At 36.2% G+C, this 25,601-nt stretch overlaps 1 protein-coding gene across 4 annotated transcripts in view; it reads right to left on the minus strand.

Moving 5' to 3' along the window:
• Positions 1–1,897: 1,897 nt before the first annotated feature.
• The window catches only part of LOC115351787 (toll interacting protein), a 30,179-nt gene continuing 6,475 nt past the window's right edge, over positions 1,898–25,601 (minus strand). Inside the window, exons 2-7 of one of the 4 annotated variants that reach the window (XM_030038993.2) lie at positions 22,391–22,540; positions 18,216–18,398; positions 16,925–17,077; positions 15,426–15,516; positions 11,404–11,424; positions 1,898–5,399 (exon numbers count right to left, since the gene is read on the minus strand). In XM_030038993.2, coding sequence (XP_029894853.1) covers positions 5,185–5,399; positions 11,404–11,424; positions 15,426–15,516; positions 16,925–17,077; positions 18,216–18,398; positions 22,391–22,540 — 813 coding nt within the window. In that variant the 3' untranslated portion in view covers positions 1,898–5,184. The other 3 variants (XM_030038994.2, XM_030038996.2, XM_030038995.2) reach the window with 3 other exon arrangements.

Consider the following 25,601-nt stretch of genomic DNA (forward strand, 5'->3'; position numbering starts at 1 on the left):
TCCCCACTATGTGCACTTTTATAATTACTTAGTGATTAATTTTTAAAATAGCATTAAGCATTTCAAATCAACCTGAATGCTCCACATTAAGCTGATTACTATTACAGAAATTATGCATTTAAGGTGGAAAAACATTGTCCTGTGAAAATGTGCCAAGCTCCTGAATCTAATCCATAAAATATCATGGACAGTGCAGAGGTGGAAGATAAGTTCAGTGTACTTTTTCACTCACTGGAGTTATTTTATAATCAGAGATAATTTAAAAGTAAATTGAATCATCCTTCATTCTCTTCCACTGATAAATGCATTACAATTGTAAGTGTTGTCCATTTGTATCTAGTCTGCTTCACATTCCAGATTAGTACACTTGATGTTTTAAAAACATGTTCTAAGTGAATTCTTTGAATAGTCCAAACAGCAGTACTTTCATAGCTCCTCCACACATGGAAATACAGACATAGCTAAGATCAATTTCAGTCTACTTGCTTTCCACAAATTCACTTTTCCGATCTATATGCAAATTTTACTTCAAAAGTTATGGCATACCCTAAGTATAGTCTATTTATTCTTACAAAATTAATTACGCTTTTTGGCAAGATAGAAAAGAAAATCCTTCTAAAATATACTGCAGTATGAAAATAGATCAACTTAGGTGTCTAAACTAGCTTCCTGAAGATCTAGGAGAGAAAGTTGAAGTCTTCAGCAGGCTACAACTTAAAACTGCAGCAGAGAAGATTGTTAATGCAGGTTTTCATTTTTCCTACTTACTCTAAGAAAACACATATTTGCATTTCTTCCTAGAGGCTCTGCTCTCATTGATGTGCTTAAACGTTTTAATAATTCAAGATACACTGATTTCTTTTGACACCCTCACACATCATCACTGGTTGATTAGCATTGAAATGAAAAAGCTAATAAATACTAAAATGCTAAATAGATCTTTAGCAGCCACAAGAACACCAACATTTGTTTAAGTAAATTAATTCTCACTTTCCTTATCTCTCACAGTACACTGGAGAAATGTGAAAGCAAACTGTAAGATTTAGAACACAACTGGGATAGAAACTGACACTGAAGGGCTAGAAGAAACCACAATGTGAACGTAATTTCATTTCACAGTAGGTAGTAAGTACATTAAGGAAATAAATCAAAGGAAATTCAGTTGTGAAGATTCCTCTAAACTATCATTTGTTAAAAAAAAAAAATTAACTCCTGATAAAAAAACACCCTATGAACCGGACAGTAAAACCCAAAATGTTAGCTTGATAATACACTACTACGAGACACAAGCAGTTGATAAATAATCACTGAGCATAGCAATGCTGTTAAGTGAGAAAGAGGACCTCGGATAACTTTGCAGTCAATCACAGAACTAAAAAGAGATGCTATGTAAACCAAATCTTTACATTTCAGTAGTTACATAATAGCAGATAAAGCCAGCTTCTACTGTAGCTGAAATAGCACATAACAAGGTCTATTTCATAACTCTTCACTTGGACACCACTCCCATCTACAGAGTTCTCAATCCTTTCACACTGCAGAGCATTTCCTCCATCCCCACACACCGTTCTTGCCTCCTCCCTTGCCCTCCAACGTTGCCCTTTGAACAATGCCTCGCTACTGCCTCATTCTGTCCTCTAGGCCTGCAATACCTTAACATTTTGACAGTAGCACCTAGAAGAGTTAGAAAAGGGCATCTACCTAGAGATGAATGTGTAAAATACTTTTGAACATTTACTGTGCTAGTCCCACCAGATGATCACATTAAAAACCACTGTAACTTGTTAACTAATGCGTAAGACAATAAAAGACAGTAACTGAAAATTAAATTCTAGATCAGTCTATAAACAAAGACTCAAATTGTGGTCCTCTCCAACAGAGACATAGTACACTTTCATTTAGATGATACATTTATTAAATTAGAATGAAAAAGTTAATGTACTTTAGAGTGCAAGAAACACATTTGGACACTGGACCTCAATACAGAGAAACAATGTCTTCAGAATTATTACAGCAAAAAACATCCTCTGTACGGTATTACATATCAACCAAACAAGCAATAACATTTGTAAGGGAAAAAACATTCAGTACCATCAGCAGATGCAAAGAGCAAGTAGAGAAGAAAGTAGCAAGGACCTAGCTAGACAAAAAATGTTCCTACCTTTAGCAAGTTTAGGCTCTTGGCAGGACTCAAACTAGTACTAAGAGCACTAACTTTTAGCAGGTGCCAGCCTTATACAGCTGGCTTTGGCTCCAAGCTGCTTGAAGCTGTTGAGCAGAAGAGCAGCATCAAACACAGTATTATCCCATTAGCATTCTGTCAAAAGCCACAATCATAATGGGCGACAACTTATTTGTTTTAAATCAAGAAACAGACTTTCAGTTCCAATACCTTAATTTCACAGACCCCAGAATAACTAAACACTCCCTGCCTTTTTTTATCTCTCTCCAATTCAAACCTGACAATGAACAGTTTGACCGAGAGGATATATATGCTGAAAAGCTGACTAGGCTTATGATCAGTGTTTTGTTCTTTTTAAAAAGATAAAGTAGCACATCTTGACATAGAGTTTCAGCTACAATGATTAATTAAATCAAGACAAAAAATCCCTAGAGCAATATTTAAGTATAGTGTAACATGCTGAAATCCATCTACTGGCCATACTGCTCCTACATGTCCCATCTTCGACTCGTACAGTTTTGCATAACATTTGCTTAGAACAAAAGAAAACAAAAAATTTCTAAGAACAGGAGCCTCCTTCAGAGGCCCAGAGCCTAGTTTATGAATAAACCTGGCTAACCTAACATTCACACTTACTCCCTCTTGGTGGTTAGGACTGAAAGGTGTTTATTCTGTGCTTGAAATTGAGCTGTAATAGGATTGCAGTACAATTTACCAGCCATTAAATTGAACCATGACCACTTGCTTTTATAAAAAGCTGTATTATGGATCCCAACGTTTTAATATAAAAATTTAAATATATACATTTTCCCCGAATTGTTCCATCCCTAGCAATTCATGCTATCTGTGTAAAAGTTAGAGCAAGGGACTCTTGCTGGAGATATCTAAGCATTGAATCCTTACCAAGATTTAGCCTTTTGGGTGACAATGTCACAAATCACTGCTATAAAGACCAAATGCCTCTACACGTACTCAATCACAAAATTTACCATGATTGTAGGGAAGGGGCAAGACTAGTTTCTTGAAGAACACCCGTTTTATTTTAGAAAATAAAACCGTGGTGACTCTACAACTGAAGCACACAGAAACTATAGCCTTGAATCTCATTACTGAAAAGCCAATTGGAGGATGTATAAAGACACTTAGGCTTTCAATGGTAAATTTAAGATGGTAAGGGACTCATAACAAAACTTAAAATCGTACATTATGAAAAGACAGCTTTAGAAGGTCAGAAACTGGGATGATTTTTGGTGCTGTATTTTTAAAGTTTCCGTATCACTTTTAATCATAAAAAAAAAAATATATTCATGCTCTACTGCCAGTGCTACCTAAAAGCTTATTGAATGTAGGTGGGGGAAAAAAATAAAATCAGCTTTTCAGCAGATAATAAAGAAAATATTTTAAGCGTGGGACATGAAACAAATTATGGGGAAAGAGAATATGGGTCCCTTTTCCCTATTCCAAACCTGGCTTTAATGTCCTCATGAATGACTCAAGAGCCTAGATTTCAAGTGTACATTCGTTCCAACTCTTGAAAATATAAAGGTCTATGGCTATTGTAGAAAGTATTTGAAATCAAGCATTAAAAAGATAAATCAGCAACATTGCACATCACTGGAAAAATAAACTGGTGCATACTATTTAAAGTGCATTACTTTACCATCTATAAAACCAGACACCTCAGAAATTTATCCAACAGTTGTAACTGGTGCATACTGTAAGATTCCGCAGCTCCAAAATGAACTGTTACTGGAAAAAAAATAACACTAACAATAAATACAAGCAACCTCCAACCTCCTCTGAGGATCAGACTATAACTCAGATATGTTAAATTTTCTCTCACAAAGAATTTATTTCCATCTGCATCAAATAATAATAAATCGACTACAGCAACCGTAGTCTAACAAATCACTGAGCAACTCATAATGCCATTCAAAGATTCTGAAGCTACTTTTCATGCTTCTTATTTCAGATTACAGGAAAAAATACAATAGTTTTTTCCACTAATATAAAATGATAATTTTGCTGAAATATAGGTGTAAAGAAAGAAGCCTTAAAACCAGATCATAGATTTCTACTTTTTTAATGTAAAACAACACCTTAAATAACTGTTTACGGCTTCAGTAACTTTCCAGATATAAAAACCTTTCCTTCTGCACTTATCCTTTGAAATAGCCATGGGAATGCAGAAGTAGTAGTTAGAGTGCAATTAACTTTGGGAGTACATCAGAGCTCAGTCCTGGTCTCTGCTACAGTAATACATACTGTACGAGTTAAAAGTTACCTGTTAAGATTTTACAGATATATAACAATACTATATGTGAGGATAAAGCCCCAAATGCACGCCAGATAATATATTGCCTTGGTGCCCGATGACTAGATTGAATAGAAGATGCTCATTACAAATACCAACAGCGCAACCTAAGAAATTTAGCTTATTAAATTAAAAATCTTCAGTCAGAAACAGTTGAATATATCACAGCAATAACTAAACACCACAGGACAAGAAAAGGGTCTTTCTTTTAGTTTCTGGCAGAAATAGGCTGCTTGATGAAACCTAAATATTTTAACAAATCAGTTATGTTTAAAGAGCAAACCCTCCATGTTTTTGTTTTGTTTTTTTTTTTTTCCCAATCTAACAAACAGTAATAAATCCTGTACTGCATAGAGTTACTTTGTAAGAACAAGTTTGTGTAAAGGAGGAGAGAGAAAGAAAAAAAAGCAGCATTACTCCCCACCCCATCAGAATATAGCCACACAGGGCACAGCTGATAGTAAAGATGCTTCAATGCTATATTGTAGGACATAAGCTAAACTGAGTATGTACAGATTGAGAAAGAAAGTGAAAAAGATCCAAGTGTCCAAGGAGAAAAGGGGTATAATCTTCCACAAAGGATGCGCTAACAGAAAGCTGTTGGGAAATTCTTCCTCTAGCTAAATCCCTGGCTTGGCAAGTAAAATTAAGTGGCATCGAGGACAGGGACTATGCAGGAAGTTGGGATCTATGATTCTTCAGCCATCTGAAGCAAGGAGTTGATAGCTGCATCCTTGTTCCCCCTCTGAGCTTCTAGCACTGAGCGGATTACTTCCCTGTCCATGTTGGGAAACATGTCCTGGATAGATTTCAGATCCTCTTCATTACACAGGTGCTGAGGGTTGACTGCAGGAGGCGGTATTGCCACTGGTACCATGCCTGGATTACAGACTGCAGGCATCCCTGCAGGCAAAAAACAGAAGAAGAAAAAAACCAAAACATACATGAGTGGAAAAAAAAAAAAAATATCATCAATGATTTTGAAGAAGAAAGCAGCTCATGACTCACTCCAACCCACCAACTTCAGCTTTTTTTTTTTATTTTTTTTTTTAACATACTCCAGGGGAAAAAAAAAAAAAAAAAAAAAAAGATTGCACAGATTATACCTAGACTGTTGCAATCGGAATACCTTTTTCTGGAACAGGTTCTCTACCCAAGTTATGCTCCAGAAGTGGTAAACTACAGTATGGCAACAGGTACAGCTCAAAATTAGGTACGGCTTGCATTAACCAGGTTTACACATGAATCACTAACCAAACACTAAACACACCACAGAAAGCTGTAGTTGTTTTTTTCCCTCCTGCTCTGATCATATTTTAGTTCCTAGCATATTTATGTTGTGATGAAAAAGATGGTTTTACATCAGCAATATGCATTACTGATACTTAGAAATTCAATGAATGCAAGCTCCATTGCATTCAAAGGAAAGCAAAGTACTTAGGTTCACTACGAAACTGCACCACACTCATAAGCAAATGTTTTTCCCTGGTTAAAGTTCCATTCAGTTCAGCCTGCAAAGTCACAAAGTGGCAAAAGAGCAATTCCTCTTATGCCTATAGGGGTACAAACTGCTTTTTCCTGTTCCTCTGCCAGAGGACAAAATTAATCTGACTTTTTCATGAACTTCTAATATGTCTATGTAAAATTAAAAGTACTGTCAGTTTATAAAGGCAGTTTTAGAAAATGAGTTTTCTAATTCCTGTTAAAAGGAATTACTCGACAGAAGTCCCTTTTCATCACTTAACTTTTATCATTAATTAAGCATAGATCCATTGCTGAAAAAACTACCATTTGTTTTCATAAAACTGAAACCAGGTATAGTATACATCTAGAGTCTTTTGTTATCACCTCTGAAAATGGCATATTTTACTTCTTCTCTAAGTAGTTCCAGACCCCTAATTATCTTAGTCCCACACCTTTGTGTGTTACTTTTCCAGTTCTGCTGTATTGTTTCTAAGGTAGGGCAAGGATAACTACCTGCATCTTGACACAAGCATGGCGCTGCTGCATACAGCAGCATGAGAAAGTTTTTGTATTTGTTCTCTATTTGCTTTCAAGCATTTTATCCCATTTCAAACGCTATTCACCTGGTATTTTCATAGAATAGTCTACAGTAATTCAAAGATCTTTGTGTAGTAATGACCAGTCAAGAAGTCATCACCAAATGTGTATTAGTTAAGATTTTTCTTTACACATAATACATTAACACCAGCCTCAATATACGATTTTATTTCCCATTTACTATAATGAGATTCTTCTGCAACCTTCTGCAGTCAGAGAGACTTAGAAAATTGCTAAGAGTTTTTGTTTTGGCAAATTGTCTATTAGTCCCCTTCCCTTGATTATTTTTTTAAAAATATGATGCACCCCACCAAAGGCCTCCCTCCATTAGGGGATGACTCATCACTTATTTTTATCTGTTCATCAGCTTTTCAAAATAGCTATTAAACCACAAGAGGACCTTTATTGTATCAGAATATCATCTGATATCATTTTCAAAATGCAGCTGACAAGATGATATACACAGGCCACATCATTCTTACCCACATACTCATACACCTATAATTTCTAAGGTATGAGCTTTCCCTACATAACCACATCACCTCTTCCTGAAATTTTCCTAGTAAGTAGTTTGTTTTAAAGCAGCTTGTTCTAATCTCCATAGGTTTTAATCAATTTATACAATAGGGAAAGCATTTACTTTAGAACTGTTTTTAAAAAAAAAGTCAGTTTGCTATCCTCCAGTTGTCTGAAAGCAAGACTAATTAAGCAATAGGTTACATACTGCATTTGGCAAAAAAAATCCAAAGTACAAGACTGGGAATAAATGTTATCTTACCTGCATTTTCTTACTGACCCTCTTAACAATTAGTGTTAAACTCTAAAATTATAATCTGAGGCTCCTTCTCCATAAAAAAAAAAAAAGCATTCCTTTCTAAGGAGGACAAAACCAAACACTTTCTCCCTCCCTCCATTATGGTCTCACATTCCAACTGGGGGATTTTTCTACTCCCTTATATACTTACATCTTTATAGTCACTTAATTACCTAAACTATTCTAGGTTCTCTGCTTTTTTAAAATAAATAGTTCTCAACTCCTTACACATTTGATCTTCAAAAGCTTTGTTACCCAACCTTATTACCAGTTTAGTTTTAATATATAATTCAACTCTCTCACATCCCCTCATTTGGGCAGGCCTACCTATTTTGGGCAGAAACCTACTTTACTGTTTTACTGCAGAGATTTTTTTAGGATTCTCCAAGTGTGGGGTTTTTTGTGTTTGTTTTGTTGGGGGGTTTTGGGGGGGGGGGGTGGTTTGTTTTTTTTTTAATTTGGCATGCATTTACTTTGTGCAGCTAACAGCTTTTTTACATAGTTTTTAGGTCACCTGTTTAGCTTGCTTTATGTGACCTTAATTGCTTCTCCTTAAGTTAAACAAAGGATGAGCTATTTGCATCACCACTATTATACATCTTCAAAACAAGATACTTTTTGAACCAGATTTCATATATTACTCAGGAGTAGATCAAAAGCTGCTTCTCTTCTATCGAATTCTGGCCAACTGCTCAAAAAAGCATAACATAAAGCAGATCTATAACTGACATCATTTTCAAGTGTGCCTCTTGGCAGCCTCATCTCTCTTAGCATAATGACTAAAGTACTTAAGTGATCAAACATCTTGCAACTATTATACTACTTCTATTCAGACTTAAGGTCTCCTGGAAAAAAAAAAAGGGGGGGGGGGGGGGGGCAAAGAGCAATTTCAATGTTTACCTTGTCTCTTCAAGATTTTCTTTAACCTGTAACTATTTCATCAGAAACCTCTATGCTCATTCTAACTTGTACAAATATTTTAGCATCTCAGTGATTATCTTTTATTCTATAAGCTTTAAAAATGCTATATTAAAATTCACATTCAAGGTTGGATCAGCTAAACCCATCTTGACTTACATCAACTCTGGCTGACAAGGTACTGTAATTGAATATACTTTGTGTGCATTGCAACCATAACCTTACCTAATGTACTCTGCTATTTCTTTCCTCAACTTGGACTTCTGTCCTGTCTGAAGGGATGCATTACTGACTTGTAAGCACCTCCATATTTACCAATGTTCTGCAATTTTGATTTTAAAATTCCCCTTGTAATCATCTTAAGTTTTATTAGAAGCAAAGAAAGAACCTAGATGCTTTAAGTCTAACGTATAGGCTGCATGTATTAAAAAAGGTTCATGCTGGCAACTAAAGAAATGTCCCTCTCACCAGAAATTTATTACCTACACACTGGAACCATGTCTCTGCCCAGCCATCTGCATCACACCACTACCAAGGATATCTATTGCCTCTTCCGCAACAACCTAAACTTTAGCTCTAGAGCTTACTATGCCATTTGGACTCGGTCCCTGGAATTCCATCTGGCACTATGCGTTTGAACATCTGGCGAATCAAGAGTTTGTGGGCACCCTGGAGGCAAACCACTGTGCAGTCCTCACCAGCACTGCAAATACACTTCACCCAATAATCACATCCATCAGCATTTCAGACTGCCTCTTCTGTAGTTTCAACAAGCCTCAACTCATTCCTCATGCTTCCTACAATCTAGACATTTACAAGAGGTGAACAAAGATGTATGGCCTCAAAAAATAAAGTTGCAAAGTACCTGAAAGAACAGAGCAATAGAAGTTATGTTTTACTTCTAACACAAGCTTCCTAATATTCTTCAGTAAGTCACCAGCACCCTAAGATTATCCAGCTATCAGCCTAAGTTGTGTAGGAACTGTCCATACAAGAGGTCAGTTTAAAATATTAATCCAAATGAAACATGAGGCTCACTTCAAGTGCCACAGCACCCTACAGCTTACCAATAAAGTTTCCATGTCTTGTCAGTGTCAAAAAAATCAAGACCAGCACACAGTTTCTCTTACTGCTTTCACCAAAACAAGGTAATTATGAAGACACGTCATCTGCACAGGCAGTATTCAAGAAGTATTTTCAATCTAAATATTCAATTTTAGAGACAAATTTCCTGATAGTATAGTTTTTCACCAATGATTTTCAAAATCCATTTTCTCAGCTCTTACAGTTCTAAAATTAGTTTATGCTGTCTACAACTACACTGTATACAAACGGAAGTCAGTATCACAGTGATTTTTAATAAATACCTCCACGATAAATGCTTACTTTTCACGAAACTCAACATTCAAGCTATACAAATACCAATTTAAAGAGTACCTTGGTTTTTTGCTTTGTTCCGCACTCAGGCTAAAAATAACCATAATTTCTGATTTACAAAATAGCAAGCAAGACTTACGCATAAACTTAAAGATCTATACAGTGAAATTTAGCAAATATACATATATATATATATGCAGTCATTAGAGAAACTTATAATAAACTTCAAAATTATCACTGTTCAGTAAAAAGCTGCTTTACATATCAAGCACCTCATTTTACTAACAGGTGAAAACTTAAAACTAAACCACATAAGAATCCACTGTCAATGGAATTACACACTCCTGTGTTGCTCTCAGGTATTAGGTAAGTGTTATAAACCAGAAGAATGGAGCACTGTTTTCCAATTCAGTGAAATGGCAATGGCAAACGTGCTGGCATAAGCAGTGACATTCCAATGCATGAAACAAGTATGTACAATAGCAAGTCATTTGCTACGAGCAGCAATGGAAGCAAAGCAGAATTAACAGGGTAAACTTTTTCTAACTGCACACAAGGCATTACACACTTTTTTAAATTTTTTGTTCAGTCAAGTGCCCTATGTTTAATTTCTTAACTCATTATTATTCTGTCCCATGCATAGACCCTTTCAGAGTAAACTCAGGAACCTTCTCAGCACAAATTCTTTCATTTAAAGGAAGAAAGCAGTATCACCTCTTTTAAAATACACAAATAGGTCCTGATGAGATTTGCTTCAGGAAAAAAAAAGTGCTAAAATATGCATGCCATCATCTCAATTATTTTTTTTTAAGTGTTGCTTTTTTGCAAACTGCTAGAAAAATGAAGCATATGGACCCACAGAAAAATTCTACAATCCCACTGCTCTGAATATACCAAATACGTTGCCACAACCACATCAGTTTTATTTACAGCATCTTTCTGAAATTCAGAGCAACAAGAAATGACATTTTATCTCACAAGGAGCAATTCTAGAATTTTCTGAACATACTCGATTAAAGACCAATGCTTTTATCAAAGTTAAGTATGTGACAATATCTTTGCACAATTCAGAGTCAAAGGTGTAATAGTAAAGTAAGTCTAAATTGAAGGAAAATTCGTTTCCTGTAACATAATTTGCTATTGAGAGTTCTAGTCAGATGCTTAACCTGACACAGATCTAAACCGTATATGCATGAAAGACACACACCAATGAAAAAAAAGTGTTATAATTTTGAAAAAAGGCTTATATGACGATTAACAGACAGCAATAGGCAGGCTGTCTTCTCAATGTCATTGCAGAACCAAGTTCTTTGCTGTCAAGTTTAGAAAAAAAAAAAGTCATGACGTTACCTGCTTCTCCCCAAACCTTGCAGTAGCAGAACAACTGCAAGATTAAATTTTCTCTTCTAGGAAACAAGTACTATCACCTGGAATAGCTCACTGACGTACCACAGTTTCAGAAGATTATTAACATCACATTTTATCCCTCAACACCATTATCGCCAATTACTTTAATCATTATAGCTTGAAGCTGAGCAGATGCCTTTAAAGACTTTCCAACAGATTAGAGGGGCTTTAATGATTTCCAGGAGATGCATTAAATTGTTCTACTATGACATCCAAGTGGCAATACCTTGTGATACAGTCTGCTGTAACAAATAAAGCTGTTCAGATGAGTTCATGCAAAGACTCTTAAGTCAATGAGGATGGGAGTGAGAAAAGAGCTTGGAAACTTACCCAGAGCAAAGTACTCAAGCCCTAAAGATAGGTGAAAATGAAGGGGCAAGGGGAAAGGAATAAGACATGGGAAAGAAATATTAATCTATTTTTAAAAGGAAGTGAATCATTTAGCTTTGAAAGGTGAAAGTTGGATAAACTTTTCAGGATAAACTGAGGCAATTGGGTAAAATCTAAACTACCCAATATCAGAAACTAAATGCTGCTAGGATTCAGTGTCCCAACTAATTTGCTTCAGCGCTCTGAACAAGTTTCCTAAGTGTGCTGTTTTTACAGAAATAACAATGAGAGGAATTGTTTTCAAAATAAGTAAGCTACCAAGTGTTTGCATCAAGGATTACATTTTATAGCCCACAAAGGACAACATAAATCCATGGTTTGCTGAACAAATACCAATAACATCACAAGCTAACCCACGAAACTCAATACAGACACCTAAAGGAGTAATGTACATATACACACACCTTTGCCTCAATATAAAAATTATATTCTGGACTCTGACAGGGCCCTGAAACACATGAGGTTTAAACCTACTTTTTACACAGGTGTTTATAAGTTAGACTACAAATAGATTTCCTATTTACCCCACAAATACTTAGCTGGTAAGAAATATAGCTTGCTTATTGAACTAACTTTTTTTAGCTGTTTTTAATACACTATCAAGAAGATCAGCTTGGACTGTAAGCAACTACTATATCACAATATTCTACACCCTAAATTAAGTAATCCTTAGAAAAAGAAACAGGGAGAGATGGTAGATAAACTCAAGTTTTAGAAGAGGATTGACAAGTTCAACTTTTCCCTAACCCAATCCATAGATATATCATCTATGGCAACTATAGCTTGTAGCAATTAGCGCTATTGTCAGAAGTTTTTCATTTTTAAAACTTTTTAATTTAATTAACATGGTGCAAGAATATTCTATCCTATTTCTGCTCTCATCACAGCTCTGTAACATCTACCATCAAATGTGGGGAAAAGAACATTACTTGTGTTGGCATTTCAAGCTTCATCTGCTTACGACAGTGACTAACTGCTTGCTACTATTTACCTCAGCTTGTACGATAGAGATAAGTGTGAGAGGGATTAGTTGCTTTGACCTTAATTAGAAGGTTAGTGACATATAGTAAGTTTTGAACAGAAATTTTCTGTTACAGAAAAAACAGTTTGGCCTTTGTGACACAGCTAAATTTGACTTGACAACATGTCTCTTTAAAGCACAATTATTTTGGACAGTTAACAAATAATTGTTAAAACTGTCTGGATAAGCATTTTACTCTACCCACTGTATCTCCATCATAGATAAGACTTAGATTCTAACAGTCTTGTCCAACAGAATATCCTCCATTTCAGATGTAATAAACTATTTGGTGCTGCTCTCCCACTCTTCTGAAAAAAACAGAATTTGCTTATTGACTACACTCATTTAACTGGGTAGGTAAAAAGCCTGAACTAAGAAGAAGGGAAGAAGGTAAACATATTCCTGTAGAGTATACTGATGTCCTCCTACCAGTGCCCTTCTTGAAGCAGTCTCAAGAAGAGAGAAAACCTGTACAGTGTTCCAAAGAAAGTGTACCAACAGAGTTTTCCCAGAAGATACAATCAGTTCAGCTGGGCAGGGAAGGTCAGTAGTTTGCATGCACCTTTCTGAAAGAGTTTACAGAATCCAGGAAGAGCATCTAGTTCAGTATATAGAAAACATTCTGACAGTACTCCATGTCTTCCAAGATGCACTACTGGTTCCTTTTATAATTTGAAATTACTTCTATTAAGCCATACAATTAAATGTATGAAACAGTAAAAGTATTCTGAAGTCAAGTCACTTTCAAAGTCCAAACCTATCTATCCATCTAATTACTATGAGTGGGTCATTGATTAGTGAACAGGCAAAAGCTTTAAAACTCAGTGCTTTGAGAAATTTTGATGTTGCCCACAGAAATTCAAGAACAGCAAACACAAAGCACAGCAATATTAAAAAAAAAAATATCAAATATAGGTCAAAGGTGGCTTGTAATAAGTTTGGCATTTATAAAGTCAAGGAAGGACATTCAAGCTTTCCCAGAGCAAAAGAAAAGTTCAAATCGAGGCATGGGACTTTGCCATGGTTTAAAAACACAAGTCATACAATCAGGAAGAATTTTTAATACAGAAGATTATCATAGCAGTAATTAAAACAAGCACACTGGGTCTTTGCAGAAGGGCAATACTGCAACACACAGAACAATAACATTGTTAAATAAAGGCAAATTCTTATATGCTAAAATGTCAGGCATTACTATCATTTGCTAAATGTTAGTTATTTCTTCACTTGTCCAAGTAGATTTAATAAGTTTTACTGAAAATATTCAAGATAAAAAAATTTACAGAACACTAAGATCTGACTGTCAAGATACACCACTGTACTTGTTTTTCAGCTTTGAAGGCCTAGTATCAGTTTTATCTGTTCAGTTCTATGTCTAGTTTCAATCATACCTGAAACTAGTCTCTTATTCATTTCTACTGTTTGTACTCCAGCTGGCACAGTAATTTTGCAATACAAATATTCTCATTTTGATCTGTTCAAGAAATTCTACCACACCTTCTATTACATTGCTATATGTACCACCCCAGCTATCATTTTTCTTTTAACCATACAAAAGATAACTATATTTGAAGTTTGCTAACTGCTTCAGTCTATAGGGATGTGATGAACCTACAAGCAAAAAAGATATGGCATCTAATTCAAACACAGAAAATCTACACAGAAGTCTGGCTTACCACAATGGAATCACACTTCAGGATGCACACACAAGTTGAAACTAGTTCACTGGCAAAGCAAGCAAGACTTAAATCCTGAGAATTAAGCTATAGAGATAAAAGCACTTTAAATGAAGCAAATGGCATGTGTTCATCAGGGAATAAAGTATGTAACCAAACTTTTTTTTTTTTTTTCGCTCTAACTTAACTCTATAAAAATTAAACAGGAGATATGATTGTTTAAGTTACATATCCAGTCTTCTGTTAAGGAGGTTACAGAGAATGAAGTTTTAAATTCAATCAGGAATTGAGTCTTAAAAAAAAAAAAGTATTTGTTGATTTGTTGTGTCAGCCTTAGTACTGTGATTATGTCCCACACACTCTATCACTCGTTCATACACTTGTATGCAAAGAATTTCAAAATATGTAAATTTATGTCTTGTTTTCCCCCAAAAGAACAGATATTGCTGAATAAATGTCCATACAACAAACTGGAGCTTGTCAGAGCTGTAAACGAAACAGAAAAAACCCAGCTGAACTTTACTTATCAGTAATCCAAGTAGGGCAAATTCAAGCTTATTTACATACTTCAAACTTTTCATCTTTGATAGAAAAATTACAAAACCAAAATTAACACATCCTTCTATACAAGTCCAAAACTTACTTTGCACAGACCAAGAGAACTGACAATACCTGCTTTAGCTCTTCTTGATGTATTTATGTAACTGTCTCAGAGCTCCCTAACATTTTTCATTTGCTGTGCTACACATTTCACATGCTGTGTAACAAGTCTCCAACAAAGCATCTTCAAAGACCACAGAAGAGTCAATCCCTTTACGGGCTATTTAAGCTGCAGTTATGACAGCAGAAGTCATTTGGTGCACTTTCTGAAGTCTGAAGAGTTTCACACATGGATTGCCACCATTTAAATAAGCACACATTATATTAGAGTGCAGTCTGCTATATATTTAGTTATTCAGTGACCTAAGTCTAAAATAAATACTCAAAAAGAGAAGGCTTCAAGCTACTTGCTCCAACTTGGTAGTCATTTTAATCCATTTAATCAAACTCACGCAGCTCCCTTAAACAGGGTACAAGACTGAAAGCAGACCTACACTTAATTTACTCACTCTTCTCCTCCCAAAAATGTATCATGGGAAAAATGGTTAGGGACAAAATAATTTATAGCTTCCCTTACATTCTGAAAAACAAGAGAAATTTGGTAGTTACTTCTGCAAAACCCTTTATCTGGAGGTTTTAAGAGTCTTCAAGGAGAGAAAACATACCTGCTATAGGCACATATCCAACTCCTTGCTGATATACAGTGGGCATTAGGACCACTGGCTGGGGCTGCATCATCATGGCAGCTGGCAAAGACTTGACACAAGAAGCACAGGTTAGAACAGATTAGAACTACTCAAGAAACAGAAAAACACTAAACCAGCAATTAAAACAGTATTTGCAAGCAAATGATCACATTGCAAATCCATGTTCAGTATTACAATATGACTATACTAAGTGCTAATCTATATTAAGCAAAATCTCTGGCAAATTAGCTGAACTACCATCCTTTTAAGTGACAGTTAATTTGCCTGTAAATGAATATAAACACATCATGTCAAAGTAGCCTTTTGCAACAGTTTGATAAATTTTGTCACTGAAATTTCGTTACTGAAGCAAATTATTTTAAAAAATGGGTTTTATCAGCTTTTACTCCTTATTCTTGTGAAATAAATATACAACATACTCATCGTAAATGAAATCTTAGAGCAAACCTGATTTTTATTAAAAGCAGTATACTGCTCCTAGAAACAAGTTTTAGTTAAAATTAATTATTTCTGAGGTAAACCAGTACTTTAAACAAAATATCAACTTAACACCATTCCCTTTTACTACCACAATTCCTGTTCAGTTTGATCCTGGAAAATATTAAAAGGTCAGATTCTATGGAGAATCTCTATGGAGAATTCTCTATGGAGAATCTGTATGCAGTACATTCATCGGCAGACAGTTTTAAAGGTTAATTACAAACTCATTTCTCCTAGGGGTAATGGAACAACTGTTCGTATGTGGGGCAGAATGTGAATTTGAAACAGCAGGGAACATCTGTTCCCAGTTGTGCACTCAACAGCACCTTGGAACTTTTGATGACGTACAAGAGTCGTATGAAGCATTTAGGGCTGCACATACTGTCCAACAGCTACTTAAGACAAAGGTGACAGATGAGAGAGTAGTCCATGAGCTGCTAAATGGACTAGTGTAAGTCAGCAGTTTATGACCAGGAGCACCAAGTGAACAAGAACGGAAGTGAAAAACAAAGTTGCCATAAAGAGCATTCAAACTATCCAAGAAAGACCCAAGACAGAGAAGAGTTTCCATTATTTTTGCTTTTTAATTGACATGAATTGCTAAAGATTTAGGACAGAAGTTACTGTTAGATTCCACAAAGCTTTTAATTTATTATGATTAAATTAGAAATTGCAATGGACCATTTGACTGAGGATTTCTTTTTTATACTTCTATTAGCACAGGAATAAGCTGAATTTTTGTAATTGCAAAGCCAGATAAATAAATACCCATTTACCAACTCACCAAAAAGTATTCACTGCCTTAACTAATATTTTTAACTGCTATTCCCAAAGTTAAGTATAATTATTTTAAATGCTAACACACACGAACACCCAGCAAGGTACAATGGAACTCCTACTTCAATCTAAAATACCTCCTTCCCACTACCTAGGAAGCTTCTCTCCCCCTTCCTCCTCCCATCTCAAACTTGGCTTACCGTGTATGACATAACCAGATTAATCATTCCTTCCTTATCATCACCTTGCCTTCCACTCAGGCTGTACCATTCATCCTCCACATTTCCTTGTTTCAGAGACTCAGGAATTGTAATGTGTGTCCAAGCGATGCGGTCATCCATTGAAAAGGCCCGCTGGAATACAATTTAAAAAATATTATCAAGTTAATTATCCTAAAAAAAAAAATCTTAAAATTATTCTTAACTAACGCTTCCTTCAGTTTTATGCTATTTCACTTTGCCAATTTTATTTTTTAAGTTATTTCTTTTGAAACTACTAAAGTGTTGGTAAATATTTTAACCATCTCCTTTCCAACAAGGATGATGCTTAAATGGGATTATAGATTGATTGCAAATATTTAATAAGAAGAAATTGAAAACCTGAAGCAGAACACTTCTAGAAATACAACATAATATCAGCATCATCTGTGTGAATCTAGTGACATCATATCAGAGGCCATTAAATGAATGTAAACAGCTTGTTTACACTACTACAATAGGCTGTGAACTCCAGTAATTCAAGAGCAGACACAAGTACTGATCTGCCACCCCAGTTGCAGCAATGAAACAGACACTTCAACCAATCATCTAAGCCCACAAAATAGCATCCAAAAGCCTCACTCGTATAATGACCACACAGCTGCTGCCATGTCAAGTTTTACTACACACAGTAATAAGAGATGCAGAAAAAGGAAAAAAAAAAAAAAAAAAAGGCAAACCACAGACTTTAGCCTCAGTTGTAGCTTCTTAGTTTCTGCTAATAAATCCTAGCGACTACACACAGTCTATATTTGATAGTTTTATTCTCAGCATTTCCGAGCTTGGGAAAGCTTCCAAGCTCCTCCTGGGTTAGAACAACACTGAAGAATTTCTGAGTAAAACAGTATGGTATAAATAGGCTATTTTTAATAGGGACAGTACAGAATATAAGATGCAGGGCATTTTGATAGCAAAGAGGAGCTTAAACACCACTCAGACATTTTTGCTTCTCTTCCTTTGCAGGGAACCCTGCTAATGCCCCTTATCAGCTACCAAAGGAAAAGTAACAGTTCTGACATTCTTGGGGAAGAGTGAAGCCTTATGCATTGCTGCTCTTGGGATTCTGAAAAATGTTCGCCATCTCCCAGAGAGCACAGCTAAGAAACAGCCTTTGGCAACTCAACCCTTTTTTGCAAGATTTCACCCAAACCTCAGTCCAAACAGGAGATGGGGAAGGGGAAAAAAATAAATAAAATATATATATATAAAAAAAAAAAAATCCAGCAGTTCTGACCTCATCAAATATCTCTAGATAAAAAGAGTCCACACCCGGGGGAACAGTGCACTGAATAACTTTGTTCCAGCGGGGGTTCTTGGCTCCATTATGTGCTGTTGGAGTTTCATACACAGCATACCCCAGCCGTATCCGACAATATGGATCCATGCGGGTCATTCCATAGTTCTTTGCCAGTTTTGCCTGTAAAGAAAAGAAGGCCTGTAAGTGTATAATATTTACATTAACTTGAGAAGTTAATTACTATTAGTTCACAACAGAATCAAATACTGAACAAAGGACTAGATTCAATTATGAGGTAGACAAGAAGGAAAAAAAAAGATCAAGACAAACAGCATTCAGATTAAAACATAAGCCAAATGTCTGGCTTTCAAACGAGACTTGAAAAGGGAACCTCTTTTTAACCTGTCTGTTGTAGAATATACACATCTTTGCCATAGCTAAAATAAGTTACTTCATACCAAACCAAAAGATACATGATTACAAGGAAATAGTAGCAAGTTCAATTTCTGCCTAGGTATCTGCTCTCCAATATACAATTATAAACTTAACGTGATAAGCAGCCTGTCTTCTTTCACTGAAGTACTTTTAAAGGATGAATTACAGAAATCCAGTAGCTTCAAGAACATCACACAATATAAAAGCATAAACTGCAAAAGCAGTTCAATTGAGGTAAAAATCTAGATCATACTTTTCCAAGTGGTTAAAAAACTTACTTAATTCAGTGTGTGCATTTGACATTACTTAATTCAGTGGGCAACTTAAGTTCAACGTTACTATAAAAGCAGGTGCTGTATAGAATCAGAAGATATCCAACAGACTTTTGCTGTAACACCAGAAGAATAGAACAAAACAAGTTGATGACAGTCCTGAAGACAACACTGAGTACTGTTGCATAGCTACGCCAAAGTAGAAATCGGACTTTTTGGAGATGCTGTTTCTCTGGCCTGTACTAAGCAGCCTATAGTTCTTTTTATAGCAAGACAAGTGACAAAATATGGTGCCTAGGATGCCTCCCACCTACAGGACATTTAAAGAACTGGAACAGTTGAGACTTGCATAAGTTAGTCACAATGGCTGCAGCTCTGGCCTGGAAAGCCCTTTTCTCCTTCAGGGCACATGCTGGTTCAGTAATTCATACATTAGAGCTAGTGAGAAAGGTCTCAAACTGTTTCTTGTAAATGTGGGCTTAACAACTAAAGTAGGAAAGCTGGCACCTAAATTATGCACTCTCTAAACTCTGAAGTCCCAAGATTAAGCAGTTTATCATAAAACTTCACCAAAAGAAAAAAGAGCCTATAAATTCTCTGCCTAGTAATTTAAGAGGACACAATCAACTGTCCTTAGACAAACTCACCACTAGTCCATTATATCTGCAAGAAAAAAAAAAAAAAAAAAAAAAAAAAAGCAGTAAATTACTTTCCCCAAAACATTTTCTGATCTTCCACCAGTTTATTAGTAACAGAATTAAGGCATGCTGCTCTACATACTTTATCAACAAATATTTAAACACAAAAGACTTCAACCAGCTTTTCATGTTCCACAGGTTAACTATGCCATGACAAGTCTCCTAACCGGAATGCCACCTGCCTCAATATGCAGCCAAGACTCCTGCTGCATTCTTGCATAAACTCCCAGACAGGTACAGAAGACTATCTCTGGGGACACCGCAGGGTTGTACTGCCATTCAGAGGGAGTACGTACTGCCTTGACAGGCTGGAGAACTGCACAGACAGGAATCTAAAAGTTCAACAAATGAAAATGCAACGTTCTGCCCCTGTGGAGGAATAACCACATGCATGACTATAGGCTGTGGGCTAACTGGTTGGAAAGCAGCTTTCTAGAGAAGGACCTGGGTGTCTTGGTGGACACCAAGTTAGAAATAAGCTAGCAATGTGCCCTTGCAGCAAAGACAGACAGCATCCTGGGCTGCATTAGGAAAAGCACAGCTAGCAGGTCAAGGAAGATGATCCCTTCTACTCAGCACTGGGAAGACCATATCTGGAGTACTGTTCTCATTAGTTCTGGGCTGCCTAGTAGAAGACATAGTCATACTTGAATGAGTCCAGCAAAGGGCCGCTAACAATTAAGGGTTTCACAGAATCACAGAACGGCTGAAGGTAGATGGGACCCCTAGAGATTGTCTAGTCCAAGCTCCCCACTCAAAACACAGTCAGATGCTCAGGCAAGTTCTGAGTGTCTCCACAGCTCCACAAGCCCTTTGGGCAACCTGTTCTGATGCTTGACAATTCCCACAGTAAAAAGATTTTTTATATATTTAAAATAGAGCTAGCTGTATTTCAATTTGTGCTCACTGTGCCTCTTGTCTTTCCTCTAGACAGCACTGAAAAGAGCCCAGGCGTCGTCTTCATAAAAACCTGATGGCAGGGACTACTCAGGGAAAAGTCTTTGGGGGAATCTCATCCACAGCTCTCTCAGCCTTTCCACGTATACAACATCCTCCTTAATCCTTGATTAAGGGACTGGCGGGGGTCAGGGAGGAGGTAGCAGTGGGACGAGGTTTGGACTAAGTAAACTCCAGAGGTCCCTTCTAACCTCAACTACCCTGTGATTCTATAACAAGTGGTTAACTTACAGACATGGCATCAAGAACAGGTTTTATTCTTCAAGCAAGATAAATGTTTTTTTTTCTTGTCTACACAAGCACCTAAAAATAAACGAGGATTGAACCTGATAAAGACCGGTATCAACTCCATCAGTTCAACCATCCAAACAGGAATATGGATGTTTCTGTACATAGCCACTCAAAGTGAGATACAAAACTCCTACTTAAACACTGTACTGTCTGCCCCCTTATCTGCCCCAGGAACTTCTACCATCTATACTGATTGGATCAACATCCTGTGACAAAAAGTACTTTAAGCTCTGCAAGCAAATAGCCAAAGATGAACAACCTATGGAGTAGCATACAAGTCGCTAGAAACTGCAAGAGAGTTGAGACACAGCATCTTGTTTGATAAATGTTTTGTTTCCTTATAGGCCTGAGGTTTAACCTGAATCATCTATTCCTAGCTCTGGAAAAAAATTATAATAAAGCTTCTTCCACTATGCTTCAAAAGTGGTAACATTTTTCTGCTGTTCAAAATTGCAGAAGAGGTTTCCAATCTTACACTCTCTGGACACAGATTGGGAAACTCATCAGAACTAGAAAGAGGGCTGCAACTGAATGCAATGAATGAGTTCAAGTGTCTAGATCTTAGAAGTAATAAACTTTGAGAAAGCATTATCCCCAGTTTGCAAAGGAAGGATATTGGCTGTGAAGGAGCAAACTGACCAGCGAAAGACATAGAAAGGAAGGAGGATTGGTGCCTCTTTCCCCGAGAGACCCTATATAGGTTTACTCCCCAATAAGGACCTCACCATGGAAGCTGTAACCATATGCATACTATTCCTGGCTTGGTGCTAAATTTGAGGCTAAATACCACTTTGGTCTGTTTTTAGAGAATGACTTGAAAACAGCACTTGTAAATAGATGAAGTGTGTTAATTTAATATGAAGGACATCTGGTATGCTAACATAGATAAACAGAATTGTGTTAAGACAGGCAAGTTTTAAAACCTGAAATGTTATGCATAATGAATGCAGTAATACAGTACTGCCAAGAGATAAAAGAAAGGATAACAAGGGAAAAGAAGTAGAAAATAAAGAGCTAGAACTAAACACTTGTGATAAATAAGAAAGCCTACAGAAAACACTAGGAAAAACAGCAAATGCATTAGAGGAAATGCAATGGAACAAAGCAGTCACTTAAAGAAAAATATGTAACTCAACTGCAGTTCCCTACAATATTCTCAAAATTGCTAATGTCTTTCATATTAAGTGTCTTTATAGGAAGCATTCTTAACAGAAGTTAGAGAAACCTGTTCATTGTAAAAAAACCATGAGTTTATTTGATTATGTGCTATAATAGCAAGGTTTACAGAACACTGCTGCACCATGCACAATGCAGCTCTGAAACATGAAACTGGACAAAACGCTGATGTACAGAACCAGCAAGCTACAAAAATTTTAAAAATTACTCTCTCCCTATATACAAGCAATTTAGTAACTTGAATTCCAAGACAAAATCTTTTTGTGGCCACTGATCAAAAAAGATTATTTGTATTAATATTAATTACAATTACTTAATTGTACAAATATGGTACAATTTATACCTGTACTACAGTAATGCTGAGTCTGCCTACTGTACCCATTGGTCCTCCATACTGTAGCTGCTGAGCTGCCTGGGCATCCAGCTGGATTTGCTGTTGCTGCTGGGTTGGAGTAATGCGAAGAAAATCTTGAGGAAGCTCACCAACATATACCTTAAAAAAGAAAAGAAAAAGAAAAAAACCAAACTTAAGTCTTCCACTTTCATAATGAAAAAGAGAGAAGAATATAAATCAAAGAAAAGCTTAGCAAAAACGTTCAGCAGAACTTAGTCTAGTTTTGACAGCATGAACAAAGAACTAATTAAATGACAAAACTGCCAACTCACGTAGGGAATGTTCTCATAATCACTTTCAAACCCACTAATTTCCAACATAAGCCTCTGAAGAAAAGTAGGACATACAGAGCCAAGGCTGCTCTGCAACTAAACATTTTAGTAATCCATGCAAAAGTCAGAGCTACCCAGTTTTACATCCCATTCACATATGACATCTGATAGCACCCAGCTCTTTCACTTATTCACCACTCATGTTGCATCCAATCATCCCTGTGACAAGACACAGCACACTGCTTTCATTTGAAAGGCTCACTTTTACAGTCACCTTCAACACAGATCATAAAGTCCATGTTTCCTATGAACCAAATTATTCAACATAACTAAGAATTCTTCAACATAACACAGATGCCCTAATGCTTTTCCAATATTAAACACAGCTGGCGGGCAACTAACCTTGGGGACAATTTGGGGACAAAATTCCACCATACTCAAAACAATAATGGAGAAATTAAAAATCTGGTCTATCACAAGAAAGAACTATGACCAAAAAAATTCAAAGCTGAAAAATACTAGAGGCACTCCATCACACGTGCCAATATGAATCAGCAGTTACCATGTATTTCCTGTTAGCTTTACAGTAAAAGAAAGGAAAGCTTCTACCTATTACTTGTCAATTCTATTACTGTCAATTCAACAACTCAAGTTGTTTCCAGGTTTTAAATGCTCAGTGAACATTATCAATAACTCATTTAGAGAGATCATCACATTAAAATAACAAGCATACTGTAATAATAAATTTTAAAAGGCAAATAAAGTGGCATAGAAAATTTGTAATTAAGCTTTACATATCTGTTGTCTATAGAGTTGCTTACATATTTAATACAGAACTGTCCACCGCATCAAGACAGAAGACAGCGCAAATTCTTATGCTGCAATCCCAGGCAAGATTACTCAATTGTATATCTGACAGCTGCATGCCTACAGAACATAACTTAAGAAGTTAACAGGCCTCTAGGACATAGCTTTTGAAGATTAGACAGCACCTGCATGTCAAGATTACATCTTAGAGATAGAAATTGCAGCTCTTGCCAAATCACATTTTGTGTGACTATTGCTATCTGAGAGCCTCAGGATCCTGGCAACACTAGGTGTTACATGCCAGAAAGGAAGTTTATCAAAAAAGCTAAGGAGGAAGTACTGAATGCCTGCTGCTAGGCTATTGGGAGGGAGGGAGAAGGGGGAATCAGTTTTGCTTACAAGCATCTTAAAAGTTTACAATTAAGATCCTAAGTAGCTTAAGTTTTAAAAAGTGGGGGGAAAAATGGGGGCAGAAAGTGAGAAGACTAAGCTAAAAGATAGTGCTAATATTAAAAGAAAGCTTATTTAAGTTAGGCTGGAAATTAAACAGGTCTTCTCATTAGAATACATGTTATAAAAAAAGGAGTTAGTTTTAAAATAAAACATAATCCGTTTAAGAAAGATTTGAAATGGCACCAGAATTAGCAAGGCAAAGGCATTTACAACACAGCAGGTCCCCTCCAACCCTTTACCTCCAGGAAGTTTCAAATCTGTTATTATTAGCATCCCTAAGAATAGACATCATAAAGATTTCCCACAGTCAGAAGTGGTGGCTGAAGCCCTGACATATATGTAAGCTCCCTCTGTCAACTTCTCAGAAAACAGGATAGCATATTTTGTCTCCACCATCTTAACATGGATATTGGAAAGTCTGATTAATTCACAACACAAGTCTAAAAATAAAATTTAAAAAGTGAAAGCTATTATAAGTCACCCAAATACTGCTCCAAAATGAAATGCATAAACTAGTCTCTGTACTGAGGTCCAAAAGGGACAAACAAAATCTGTAAGGGAGACCAAAGTTTTCTTACAGCTTCTAAGCTGATTTTAGGTCATTCAGTTATCTCACACAAAGCTACATTCTTATCCTGGAAGAGCAGACATATACAGGAACTGAAAACAGCTAGTGTAACTACATTCTCAAAAGATCCAAGTGGTAAACCCCTCCAAAAGGAAGAGTGGAGAACAGGAGATGCATACACTCCCACCTTAAACGTTCAGCTCTGACATCTGGTACACAGGTCCTTGGGATATATTCAGTAAAATATCTAGGAGAGATGCTTATTGAGGAAAATACACTACTCAGTAAGTTCTTATGCTAATTATCAGTTGATTCCATATTGATGGAGACAAATCAGTAATGTGCAATCTTTTTATCTGTAAAGAAAATAGGCTAATTTATGTCTTCCTCAAAGCATTTAAAAGCAGGCACGTAATTGTCACCTCCAAACCTGAATCAAAAAATACAAAGTTACATAACCAGAGTTCAACCACAGCCTTTGTTTTTAAAGCAAGGAGAACATAAATTACAAGCTTGTATCACTGATCCTACTCAACACCCACTTTTAAAACAAATGCACTTCCCTCTACTATAACAACATCTAAGGAAGAATGTGAAATTCAAAGCTGCTCTGCCACTAACTGTAGAACAAAAAATTAATTCCATTTAACATTTTAATTTTACTAGAACTCTCTTTTCAAGCAAGACAGCAATATGACAGTGCTATGATAGACATACAATTAGGAAGACAAATGCTGAGCAGGCATTCATAAAAAATAAGCCTGCCTTGTAATTACTTCCCAATAAACTTTATTGACAGCATTGCATATCAAAAATATGAATTATCTAGAAACAATAATACTGCCCTTCTTATCTGCTAAAACCACCTAAGAGCTAGTTTCGAGGATCTTCAAAGTGAAACACTACATGTATAAAAGTTGCATCTCAACTTCTTCAAATTAAAGGCAGCACGATGTTCTACAGCTATTCCAGCTAATTTAGGACTGGGCTGTCTCAGTCACCTTCCCATTTGTTTTCACCTCAATTTCTTGTGCAACATTAAAAGGTGCCAAGGCAATTG

Source organism: Aquila chrysaetos, chromosome 16, assembly GCF_900496995.4.
Source record: "Aquila chrysaetos chrysaetos chromosome 16, bAquChr1.4, whole genome shotgun sequence".
Classification (NCBI taxonomy): Eukaryota; Metazoa; Chordata; class Aves; order Accipitriformes; family Accipitridae; genus Aquila; species Aquila chrysaetos.